This window comes from Dermacentor silvarum, chromosome 7 (genome assembly GCF_013339745.2).
Source record: "Dermacentor silvarum isolate Dsil-2018 chromosome 7, BIME_Dsil_1.4, whole genome shotgun sequence".
Lineage (NCBI taxonomy): Eukaryota > Metazoa > Arthropoda > Arachnida > Ixodida > Ixodidae > Dermacentor > Dermacentor silvarum.
The window spans coordinates 132,729,233-132,741,548 of record NC_051160.1 but is presented as its reverse complement, the minus strand read 5'-3'; the positions used below and the strand labels follow the sequence as shown (position 1 = coordinate 132,741,548).

General features: G+C 46.0%; 1 protein-coding gene across 1 annotated transcript in view; it reads left to right on the top strand.

The window, feature by feature from the left end:
- Positions 1-4,167: 4,167 nt before the first annotated feature.
- Positions 4,168-12,316, top strand: part of LOC119459188 (epoxide hydrolase 4-like) — a 52,231-nt gene continuing 44,082 nt past the window's right edge. Inside the window, exons 1-2 of the mRNA XM_049671624.1 lie at positions 4,168-4,371; positions 7,639-7,763. Of these exons, the coding sequence (XP_049527581.1) occupies positions 4,168-4,371; positions 7,639-7,763 (329 nt within the window). The remainder of the gene's footprint in view (positions 4,372-7,638; positions 7,764-12,316) is intronic.

Sequence of the window (12,316 nt, the reverse complement as noted above, 5' to 3'; positions counted from 1 at the left end):
ACTTGCAGCCATTCAATGTGTTGGTTTTTGATTGTTTTCCCGCTGTTAGCATCGTAGGGCCGTGCCGATGTCGTTGCGAAATTCGCGTCCGTCCCATCTGTTTGCATTCTTGTCGGTTTCTCTTGTAGCTGGGTAGCCATCTGCTTTCCTCGAAGGTGTAGACGGCGGAGACCAGGTGGTGGTTTCCTCGACTCTTGGAGCCGTGTAACCGTATAATAGAGCACTGCTGAGGCCGATCGAAGATGTGCCTGACAAAACACCAAAACTGCTTCTACAGTTTCCACACATACAAGTGGTACCTGGAGTAGAAAGCCGTTACCTGTAGTTCGTTTTGAAAAATTCCTCAGGAAACCGGCAGTTCCGGTAGGAGAGTGCGAGAGCATGTGCTATAATATTGGTAGCTTGAGACATATTTGTGTGAATGGATAAGGCGAAGAGTGTGTGGCCCAATTGTCGCAAAGTTTGGAAGGATTACATGCGAAGCTCCGTAGTCTCTTTAGTGTTAGACCCAGTCCTCGATCGACGTCCCTACTTAGGCTGGTGCTTTTTGCCGAATGGCATTAGTGCTTGGCATTTCCATACGAGACGATGAAAACTTGGTGGTGTCACCGCGCTTGCGCATGGATAGCGTTTCAGTTGCGGATGTGTTTGCGTACACATTGCCCCTTAGTTTGTCCAGATGCTGAATGAAGCATCTCACTATCAGGGAACGTCGACGCAATGGCTCACACGAACACAAGCGTGACAGTGCCTAAGTCATACGGCGTACGCTGCACTTCTGCCATGCTGCAAAACTCACACATCAGAATGATGTTGCTTTCTCGAGTAACGTCGATGACGTGGAACGTCAAGCACCACTGGCAGACAAGAGGAATTAAAAGTTTTTTTTACAGAATGAAAGGTTCCTGATTGCATTCCCAGATAGGGTTCCGCTGAAAGAAGTCACAGTCTACCGCACGAAATAAAGGTTCACTATATGTTATGTCTAATGCCTGGGCAGTGTGTTTATTGTTGTTGTTGCCGTCCTCAAAACATGGCTCATACCCACAAGATGAATTTCTACACTGTAAGGGATGAAAGCTAGACTAAACAAAAAGAACTAAAATAAAAAAGTACTATCTAGAATGAAACATTGCATAAAAGAATGGGCTCCAATCCACGCTGTGAAGGTGGTTGGCCGCTGAAGCTCTGGTATCAACTGATCCGATAGACCAATGCGACGTAGCCTTGAACGAGGTCCTGCCTAGGTCCTGCCTAGGTCCTGCCTGAGCCTGCCTGAGCACGACGCCGTTGTGCACATCGACGTCCCTATTCCCGTCGCTACTCATCGTGTTCACGCTGCTCTTCGGGAGTCGTAACTATGCTTGGCGTTTCCATAACACCATAAGAACACAAGTGAAATCAGTTGCTAGGCGGGTTCTTGTTTTACATATGAAAGTGTAGTTACGTCACTCTCTGCTTCGTATGCTTCAGTTGCGCTTCACGGCAACTGCAGCTTATGCAACCGTAATATTTACTGAGAAACGCGTGCGGTGACGTAATGCGCGAAGGCGAGCTTTCAGTTATTTTGTTTCTTTCCCTCGCATGGCCGCCGCTGCCGCGGATGCGCAGAGACGAGCGCCATCTTGTGGAATCTAGCAGAGGCGAGCGGAGGCGAGTCGCAAGCAACCCAGCACGCGACATGTGCCTCCCGCTGTGATTGTTTGAGTCTTTGGCTGCGGAGACGAAGAAATGCCGGGATCTTAGTCATATACAATGCCGCGGTAAAACGGCGGCAAACATATTATGGGACATGTTTCCCAAACGATTTTATTACACCCCATTAAGTACCCCTAGCGGCGTAACTTTCTCAAACATAGAATTACCTTCCGCCAAGCTGCTAAAATGTACCTATAGATGCTACCCAACTAGCACGAACAGTAGGTGCATGCTACAGTACGTCCATGGTAATTCATGTCCTCTATTTTTCCCCTCTGTATCCATTGACGCGTTAAATCCTCAGATGCCAAAGCCATCGCAACTGTTATACCTCGTTTGGACGGGATTCTCAGCAATGCCACTTAGTGGGTATGTGTCAAGTGTCGAGGTCATCATCACCATCAATATGGCGGCCTGCCACAGCAGCAGCAGTCACCTTGGCCGCGCCAGACGACTCCCGAAGATGGGTACACATGCGCGCATTTGTCTCAAGAGGTGACGGGGGTGTCATCTTCAATGTGTTCAATGATGCGGATTCAGCAGTTAAGGTATCTTGTTTCTTGCAAGCTACGAGAGAAAAATCTCAGCGATCCATGAGAGCTTCCTAGACTGCGGTGAATGACACTATGCATCTTTGTTTATCAGCAGGTGGGCAATTGAAAAATACGGTTACCGGAATTTTAGACATGACAAAATTTGTGAAGACGGCGCATGCTGATATTACATAGCCGAGGCGTACGCCAATACATGTATTGAAGTTTTTGGTTTGCATATTCAACTCTTTTCTCTATCTTCATGCGTATCGGGGTAAATTTTGAGTGACCCCTCTCCTTCTCTGCGTAGAGCTTACATTTCAAAAACACTGATAATGCTCGCGTTCCTGCAAAATGTTTTGTGTTGGTATCTTGCCCTGCTTCAGTGGACTCTCATAGAGAGCGCTGATCTCAGCGTGCGTGTCGATTTATTTCTAACGCTCTAATTAGCACATGTCTAAATAAATGCACGCGGTTATAGGTTCGCGAAAACAGTTGCCTACGCTTTTTTCATCGTTCACGGGAGATCTTTAAATTAATACAACTTCCTTCGGAATAATTTCTTACGCTACGTTCTCGACCCATCATCTAGAAGGCCCGATTATTTCTTTTTTTAGAAACTTACAATTTATCAACTTCGCAGCAATCACTCCGCTTTATTTACAAATTTCTGGGTGATAAGTTTAGGGCCGAGAAGGATGTCATTCTTGCAGTAAACGTGCTTGTGTAGTCATACTTCGAAGTGGAGTCATGGAGCAACAGACTGCACAACGTCATTGAGGAAGCTGTGCAATTTCTCGAATGATCGTAATATCTACGTAGCCGACTTGCAGCCATTATGAATGCGTTTTAGGGGCTTATTTGTCTGTGTGCACGTGAGAAAATTAGAATTCCTTGAATTATATAGTGGTGACGTCCGCTACCTCGTGAAACACGTTGTGTATAAAAATAATATTATTCCCTGTGACCAATAACTCTGGGAAGAATATAAAATTAGCGAGTTGATGTTCTGTCTAGCCTCGATGGCTGAGTAACTCAGTCGAGCTGCTAAAAATGATGTCACTGGTTCAATTGAAAGCGACAATTGGAATGCCATATACGACTATACCTACAAATGAAACGCTTGAGTAAACAATATTCGGTGTAAATATAGAAACCCCGAAGTGGAAAATGATACACCAACGTATTCTATAGCTTAGCGGCAGCCTTAATATCTGAAAATCCAGCACTGATTAAGTTTACTACAGTGAATGTTTCTGCCTTTCGTTTTAAATCACATACTTCAAAACATTCAAGGAAAATTCTGCACTGAAATATTCAGGTATTCATGCGCTATAATTTCACCGACGTTGCCTGATACTGCGAGTCAGCAAAACTTCAGTGCCACAACTATGAACTGCGTTGCCAGCCGATGTTAAGATCGTCCTCATTTTTAGTTCAGATATCACAAATAAAATTACTTGCGTCTTATTCAGCTACAACATTCTCTTTTTCTTCTGCAATCGATATGCTGTAACACATTCCTCGTTCGCAGCACGTCGGCCGACGTTGCCTGAGATCCGCAAAACCTGACCATCTGCGTCGCCTCCAACAGGGAAGTCGAGAGCAGAAAATTATTCACATCGATCTTTTCCGAATGGCGAGCAATCGCAGGTGTTCAACCGGACAGCAAACCTGTAGCGCACATTAGACTGAGTGCAATGCTTTTATAGATCCCGGCCTGCTTGTTATAGACTACATTACCAAGGCACACAAAAACAGCGTGCAAAATATTCCAGGGTGTCGGCAATACAAACTTTTGAAGCCAAGCGCGTTGCGTGCATTACGCGCGAAGGTCAAAACTTTGTCAACAGCAGCGCTCAGATTTCTTCCGCTCCTCTTCTCGAGCGCAACCTGTGAGCGAACTGACCACTGACAGCCAGACAGTACCTGTAGTATGGCACTGCTCGATGCATTGCGCCGATCGCTGAGTACAGTTCTCCTGTTGACCATTGGGGCAGTCCGCTCCGCTATTCTGCTCATTCAGATTGGCATCCTGATTTTATTGAAAGGAAGAGCCGCTCTGAAGCCTAGAGAACGCCAGGAACCAGAATGCCTCCAAGATCCGGCGCTGGGTGGTCACGACTTCATCACGTTTGAGGTGAGGTAACAAGTTTCTTTGCGCTACGTATAAATATGATGTAGGTTTTTCTTCGCTATAAATAGTTCGCCCCATGCGCGGCCCGTTATGTGTACATTGACAGGACCGAAGTGCAAGGATATGCTTTCGATTATGTAGACGTTCGCAGCAGATGATGGTTGGTGGCAGTGTTGTACGGAACGGCGTTCCTGGAACTAGTTCTTTTTGGGAGGAACAGAGGAACAGCCACCGTTCCAATAAGGATTGGTGTTACTGTAACGGTAACTCGTTATGCTTACGAAGCCACGGCAGAGGGAATGGCGTTCCTTCTGTAAACGTTCCACGGCATTGAACAAACGCACGCACGTACGCAGCACATCACGCAGGGTTGATGGGAGACCACGTGAGGCACAAAGAACTACCCCTTGCCTGTCACGTGACTTTGGGACATTTTTTTCGTGAGTTCTCTGTTCTTTTTTATTATAGACTTGAAGATTGTCACGTGACGCTCCCTCCTGTAGTTTCTTTCCTCCATGCCGGCCTGCCGCAAAGGAATCATGACGTCAGGATCGCAGCGCCACTCGAGAGAATACGCGGCGGATGGGAAGTCCTCGCGGGCACCGAACCCTTCCAGCCATCGCACAGTATGAGCTGCCGCGGTACTTGCTAGTACCAGTTGACCACCCTCTGTCGCAGATGAAGAACTTCGAGGGATTGAACCAAGTTTTCCTCAAGTACAACACGGCAGTACCCCCAAGCGCTTCGGGGGATCGGCTCTTCAACATTGCCAACGAAGTGCTAACGAAAAAATCACCAGCCCTTCTCCTGTCGAGAAAATGGGGGTAAGGGAAGCTTGTGGCCAGACGACGCTGTCGCAGGCGTTCCGCTTCGTTTGCCCTAAACTCAAGGTCGGTGGCTCTCCATTTACGTTTGGCCTCAACATCGCGCTTCCGCGACTTGGGGTCCGCGGCTCCTGGCTAGCGTTTTGCCTTGGCTTCGGAAGCTCTCACGCTAAAATCGGCAGGTCGGCGACGAGCCCTTTCCCCAGCGATTTCGCGGCGCCGTTGGTCAAACGCAGCCTGCTCCTCGGCCGAACGCACCACGCGCGGCCCTCCCATCCGGACGCCGAAACTGATCTGAGGCGAGGGAAGCCCGGCGGAGCGCGCGCCAAGCCCCTTTCCTTTCAATTCCCGTGACACACTAAACGACCCTGATTGGTCGAGCGCGTTTCGTGATTTGGCGCCCGCGCAGCTTTCCCCGCACCAGCTCTACTCTGGGAGCGGAGCTGAAATGTGCGGCGCCGGTATGAGCCCACGTGATTTTTTTCTTTCTTTCTTTCTCATTCTTTCTTCCCTTCCTTTCTTTCTTTCATTCTTGTCCGTGGCTCATACACGCATATCCAGTGTGGGTATGCGCCACACATGATTTTATTATTGTTAATCGTGGCGTAACTCGCGAGCATGTGTTGTTATTTATGTCATGACCTATAAGTCATTTTAGTCATACATTCGTACCTTCCATGCAATTTGGCATATACCAAGGGCATGAGAGGCGAGTTTTCGACACGTTTTCAATAGGGTTTTAGCGTGACACCACTACCACCGTCAATACTTGTGAGGCAATACAAGCTCGCTTGAAAACCGGGTTTGTCCGTCCGGCACCAACATCGAGATGCAGCCCTTGCTCAGTTCAAACAAGGGACTTAACTATATTGCGGATATGTATTCTGAACATTTCTTTTACCCACTCATAGTGCAATATGGAATTATCATTTATTAAACGCCTATGTATTGCTTATTTCGAAGTGGTTTCGTGTGCAAGAAATTTATTATATTGGTCCATGTGAGTAACTTTCTATGTGCACATCTGAAGCCCAGTATCCTGACTGCGCATTTGAAGGCCGAAGTGGAATTGCCATATGTGTTGCACTTGTAGCAGACGAGCACCAAAGTTGCAGTTCGACATATCGGGAGTACGTCCGGTGCTCCCTGAACAAAAATTATTATAGAAGCGTTTCTTTGGATTGTTTTTATTTCCGGATAATATGCCGCCGGCGATGTTCAAATTCGTATAATATACGTAGTTTGATGTGAGTTTTAAATTGCTCATTTCATTTCGCCTCAGGGTTTTCCGACACTATGTTTTAATGAAAGAATTATAAAATGTAACGTTAATGTAACAACACGTTCCAATGTTCGAAGTGTAACTGGAACGCGTTCCTTTCGCATTAAAGAACTTGTAACGGCAACTCGTTTCAATATTGGCAAGGAACGAGCTTTCGTTCCTGTCTTAAAGGAACGTGTACAACACTGGTTGGTGGTCGTGCATTGTAAGGAGATACGTGTAATTTCCTCTTCATGGGCTCTTAACGAACATTTTGTGAAATTACGCAAGCGTAAAAACATGCGTCGTCTTCGAACCACAAACATTTCACAAGTTTGAGAAACGCGTATTGTTCCTATTATAAATGAAATCCAACATCTTTTCGCGTAACAAAATATTACTCCCGATATTTTTAGTTGAATGTTTCTTAGACGATTATTAGATAACATTTATATGTTAGTAATTTTCGCATGCGTGAAGTATGTTATGCACAACATAGCATACTTGGCATAAGTGCTTAGATCACGGTGTACAAACAGCACACACATGCTCACTGTTTTGATCAATCTCCCTGATGGTATCGTTACAGGTATAGAGTGCTATTACAACAAGAAAAGTACATTGCCCATTGAGTGCCGCCATCTTGAATAGTGTTCGGATATGTCATGTATAAAAACTAAATTCTGAGTTTTTTACGTGCCACCTCCACGATATTATTACGATGCACGCCGTAGTGGGCGTGCATCGTTACAAACAATTATTTCGACCAACTTGAATTCTCTAACGTGCACCTAAATCAATGTACGCGAGGTTTATTGCACTTCGCCCTTATCGAAATACAACCCCCATGCCTGGGATACAGGCCGTTGCCTCGAGCTTAACATGGCAACGCCATAGTCATTAAAAGGACCCTGAACCACTTATTTTTCGAAGCGGAGAACGGCATTTGAAGTGAAAATAGGCTATTTTAAAAAAACTACGCCGCAAAAAGTACTTCAATGCGTTCAGCAGAATGGGAGTTATTGGCACTCAATTACGGCCTCCGCTGTGCTCCCGTTCCTTCTTCAATGACTTGAACTGCGAAGGCTATGCCAGAGTGGGGCAGGGCCACAACATTCCGCCTTCGAAAAGTGGACTCGTGCCACCACGCGTCCACTGGCTCAAATTTTCTTTTAATCATTACAGGACACCACGTTGCACTATGTATCAGCCGGAAATCAAGACAAGCCTCTGGTCCTGTTGTTACATGGATTCCCAGACTTCTGGTTCTTCTGGAAGCACCAGATCCTGGATTTAAAGAAGGATTTCTGGTGAGCGCCACAGGGTTTCTGTTGCCCATCTGCCTGTAGTATGAAAAGTAGGCTTACCTACCTAGCGCCAATTGTGCGGTGCGTAGACTGCTCGCCGTCAAAGGACGTTAGACCATTTCATCGGGCTAGCAGAAAAGGGGCGCTGCGTCCTTTCTTCGTATCTGGCTTGTGCGAGCAGGAGCCTAAAGCCCGCGTGGCCGTCACGTACTGCGGAACTATTTGGCGATAAATCGGCTCGTTCTCCGAGATATTTACGTGATGTCAGTTCATTAACGTCGTCGGAGAACAACTCTGTAGCTTTTCAGTGTTGCAGTGAATACACTATATGGAAATGTATGTTGGCTGGCCAAAAATGCGACGTGCACCATCAGCAGCGGTGTTTGTACGTGTTTGAACTATTTTGGCTCTATTGGTTACGATTGGACAAAAAGCAGCGGCATCTGGGGTAAGCGTGAATTGTAAAATATCATATTTATAGTTTTGCGGCCAACATAATCTAACAGCGAAGCATCTAAGCACCATTCATAAATTATTTGCTTCAGCCACCGGCATCGCTCTCATGAATTCCAAGTCTAGTAGACTTGAAATAGCTATGCTATGCCTGCTTTAGCTTCCTCTATGAGCCCAATAGGGTGCCTCTACACAGCGATCACTGCGGTTGGTAAACGATCATGACAAAATAAGCTATGTGTTCTGGCATTGTCTTTTCACCCACTAAAGCATTAATCACGTACGCTTGTCTAAAGTGACCCATCGGCAGATTTGGTCATCATCGTTCGCGAAAGAAAACAAAGCACAGCCTAACGCCACAATAAGACCACTGATGCTCATGCCGCAGGCTGGCCGACATGCGCTATAAGACAAACAGATTTATAACGCCGAAGTAACCACTGCTTCAGACACTCGCGCAGTCCGCAGCCTAACAGCTCGACCAATCAACACGTGGGATTGAAGTTGTACTCAGAATGCTGCCTATTACTAACGACAACTATTTTACTCGTACGCGGAAACCGCATCCAAGAAACGAGGTAGACGCACAATCCATCTACAGATAACAATTTGAATGCTTATCAATGGGAACAGCCGACCGTATATCGTAGCAGCACGACACGCCCGCTGCTACGATCGTCCGCATACGTTTCTTAACCACTCATTACTGCTTAACCTAATCTTAGAATTCCAGTGATAATGTAAGAACAAGTTCACACTTATGAAAGAATTGTTTAAATATACATAACAAAATAATTTTAAAATACACAACACAGAAGAGTGGCTGACTGTAGACTAGAACACGTGGCATGGATTGCCTTGGGTGCTACGCCCACCTCAACGCACGTAGAAACTCCGGCCATGCGGACTTAAATAACTTGACGACTCCTCACAGAGCTTATTCCCCGGTAGAAGACACCACGTCATAGCATGCGACCATGCGAGCGCGAAAGCAACCATCAGTAACGTCGCGAGCGCAAAGCGGGCATGCAACACTGAGCGCTCGCATAAGCCAGCATGGCTTATGCAAGTCGCATAAGCCAGGAAAAAATGTCTATTACTACCTATACCACCTCTGCAGAAGGACTAGTTAATGCCTTTGTTCCCTGCGGAAATAGACAATGAAGCAATACAGGCTACCTAAATATAAGCCTTCACATGCATCACTCCTTTAATGGAGACAGTAGCTTTCTGAAAGCATTCAGCTGTTTACTTATGCTGACAGCAATCTTCGATGTTTTCGGCACCTTTATTTATTGTTTTCTTTTATTGCTTTGTTGAGGGAAATTTTTTTAAAAGACGACCACAACAAGGCTGTTAGAGCAAAAGCGCTTCTTAATGAATGCTATTAACGGGAAAAGCTTTAACTCATGAAATTCAACGTTGTTTCGGACACCTTCTTACACAGGGTGTCCCCGCTATAATGCAGCACGATTTGAAAAAAAAAAAGGAATGGCGTTACGCGAATCAAACCTAGTGAGTATTGTTTCCCGTACAGTGGATACACACTGAATTGCCGCGCGACTGGTCGATCGAGGCAATTTGCGTGTATTCGTCGGCTTCTTTCACGCTCGGAAAAACACTTTTATGCAGCACGTACTGAGCAACAGAATGCTGTATCGGGAGTTTTTCATGTTGCGCTACAATTTTCTCATTGACACTTTGATAATTAGGACAGTGCTTCTCGAGTTAGATAATAAATTACAATTACTTCATTAAATCTTAGTAATGAAAAAAATTACTGGCGGCTACTCCACTATACTGGAAACAATACACATTGGGTTTGCTTCTCGTAGTGCCCTTCCTCTTTTTTTTAAATCGTGCTGCCTGATAGCTGGGACACCCTGTATAGTGTGAATGGCATAATTTGACGTCGGGCTTTTTTAATAAAAACATTAACGTACAGTATCTAGCATACCTTTATCTACGTTGTTACTTTCAGGGTCGTTGCGCTGCACCTCCGGGGTTATGGGCGCTCATCAAAGCCCAACCTTGTCTTCGACTATCGTGGACCCCGGCTTGTCGAGGATGTTCGCGGGCTTATCGTATCCCTCGGTGAGGTGAATGTTCAGTGCCGTTGATTCGTTAAGAATATCGCCTAGAATGCATGTCGCGTCGTTTGGTGTGTATTGCGATGAACTGGTTTGTATAAACTATTGCTTAAATAGTGTATGTAAAAGAAACTTTTCTAAACGGTTTCTTGAAGAAATTATTTAAATGTACTGGCCAATTGATTTTCACTAATAATCTCATGACGCAAAGTGACTACTTCGAAATTGGTAAAAGCTTACTGTTTTGTACTTTTATGCTATAAATATTCCGTAGTAGTTTCATAGGTTACCTTCAACAAAAAGCTTGCAGATACTTAAAAGCCATATTTAAATTTTGCGATAAAAGCTTATTAAATGATGCGGGTTTGAATGGTGGCTGTTAGCATAAGGTTGAGGGTCGACATATCAAGCCTCCTACCTCGGCGTTTTCATTAACATGCGGGCGGCATTAAATTGTCACTCTGCATAATTGAACTTATTGGGGTGCATAGACAAACTAAAGGTTTCGTGAGCCTTGCTCTTCACGCCTTTTCTTCCAATCCATCTTCTGCGCGAAGTTTTCTCGTTAAATGAGAGACACATGGATTGAAAAACAAGAGGAAAACCTGCTGAACACACCATATCTTTCTAGCGTGCGGCAGTGTGATGAAAGAGACGGAACGGAAAGATGAGAGAGATAGGAAGGGAGATTGTGCTCGGAGTTGATTGCTCATCTGGCGTAAGATGATCTTCGAACGCCTAACGCGCTGAGTAAGGCGCGCTGAGTTACGCGCTGAGTAGGAATGCGGAAAGGGACAAAACATGCTGCGTCCCTACCTTGCGGGCACGAATCTCACTATTTCGCGTACATTAGGCCGGCCGTTCATCATGAATGATCAATGAAATTGGCCAGGCTACAATGTGCCTGATCTCGTACGCAAGTACATGCATGCGACCGGAGGAGGCATTGCACTCCTTTGCCAGAAAGTCGAAGTGTGCAGTACGGGTCAGAACGAGCTTCACTGGTGATAGTTTAATGCTTAACGGGCATTTTATCAACAATTACACACGTATCATAACCAGCTTTAACAAGTATCACAGGCGTTTATAAATGATTGGTATGGTATCGCTCCCACATATCCTACACTGACAAGTGTAAGGGTATTTTATTTTATGGCAATGAGAAAATGAGTTTCGCGTTTTACAAAATCGTTTCTAGCAAGACATGCTCTCGTGCGCGCGTAACCCTTTTAACTTATGTGACGTCTTCCTCTAAAGACGTCCAATATTCTGAAGGATAATACGTCTCAAAATGGCATTGAGCATTATTTGGCTGCTTCCCACAAAGTGATCCCTTCTCCAGCGCGCGCCTAGTCGACGACGGAGCCCTGCGCCGCCTATTGACGGCCCGCAGTGTTGCCAGGTTTGGCTATATAGAGCCAAATTGGGCTATGTGAAAATTTTTTGCCGTCGACTTGGACGAGTTGGCTATGTGGCTATATTTGGTCTACTGAAAATCTGTGACATGGCTGTGTTTGGGCTATAAGTGTAGCCCTAATCCACGCTCCAGAGGTGGCTCGAATCGGGTGGAAGCAAATCGCGAAGGCTGTGTTTTAGCTGGCTGAGCCGGTCACGTGGCTGTGCGTGGGTGCACGCGCGGAATGATCCCCCCCCCCCCCCCTCCCGCTTTTCTTTCCCTCTCTGTGCCGTTGTCTGAGCCCGTGGCTTTGCTCTTTGATGCACTTAAACTTACACCCTGCTTGACCGTTAGGAACACGATCCCCGGGCATCGGGATGAACCTGGGAGTAGTGAGTTTTTCACAGTACACTCTACTAAGAGAGCTATGCTCAAGAAGGGAGAGCAATAACATAGGGTCGGGGCCATCGGGCGATCGCGGCGCCGACATGAAAGAAGGGAAGCACGGGTGGATGACATGCTGCAGTGTGTTTATGGCCATGTCTTCTGGATGAAGTATCGCGCCGGGCACAGCTTTCGACCTACTCCACGTTTCTGGCGCAAAGCTTTACTGCCAT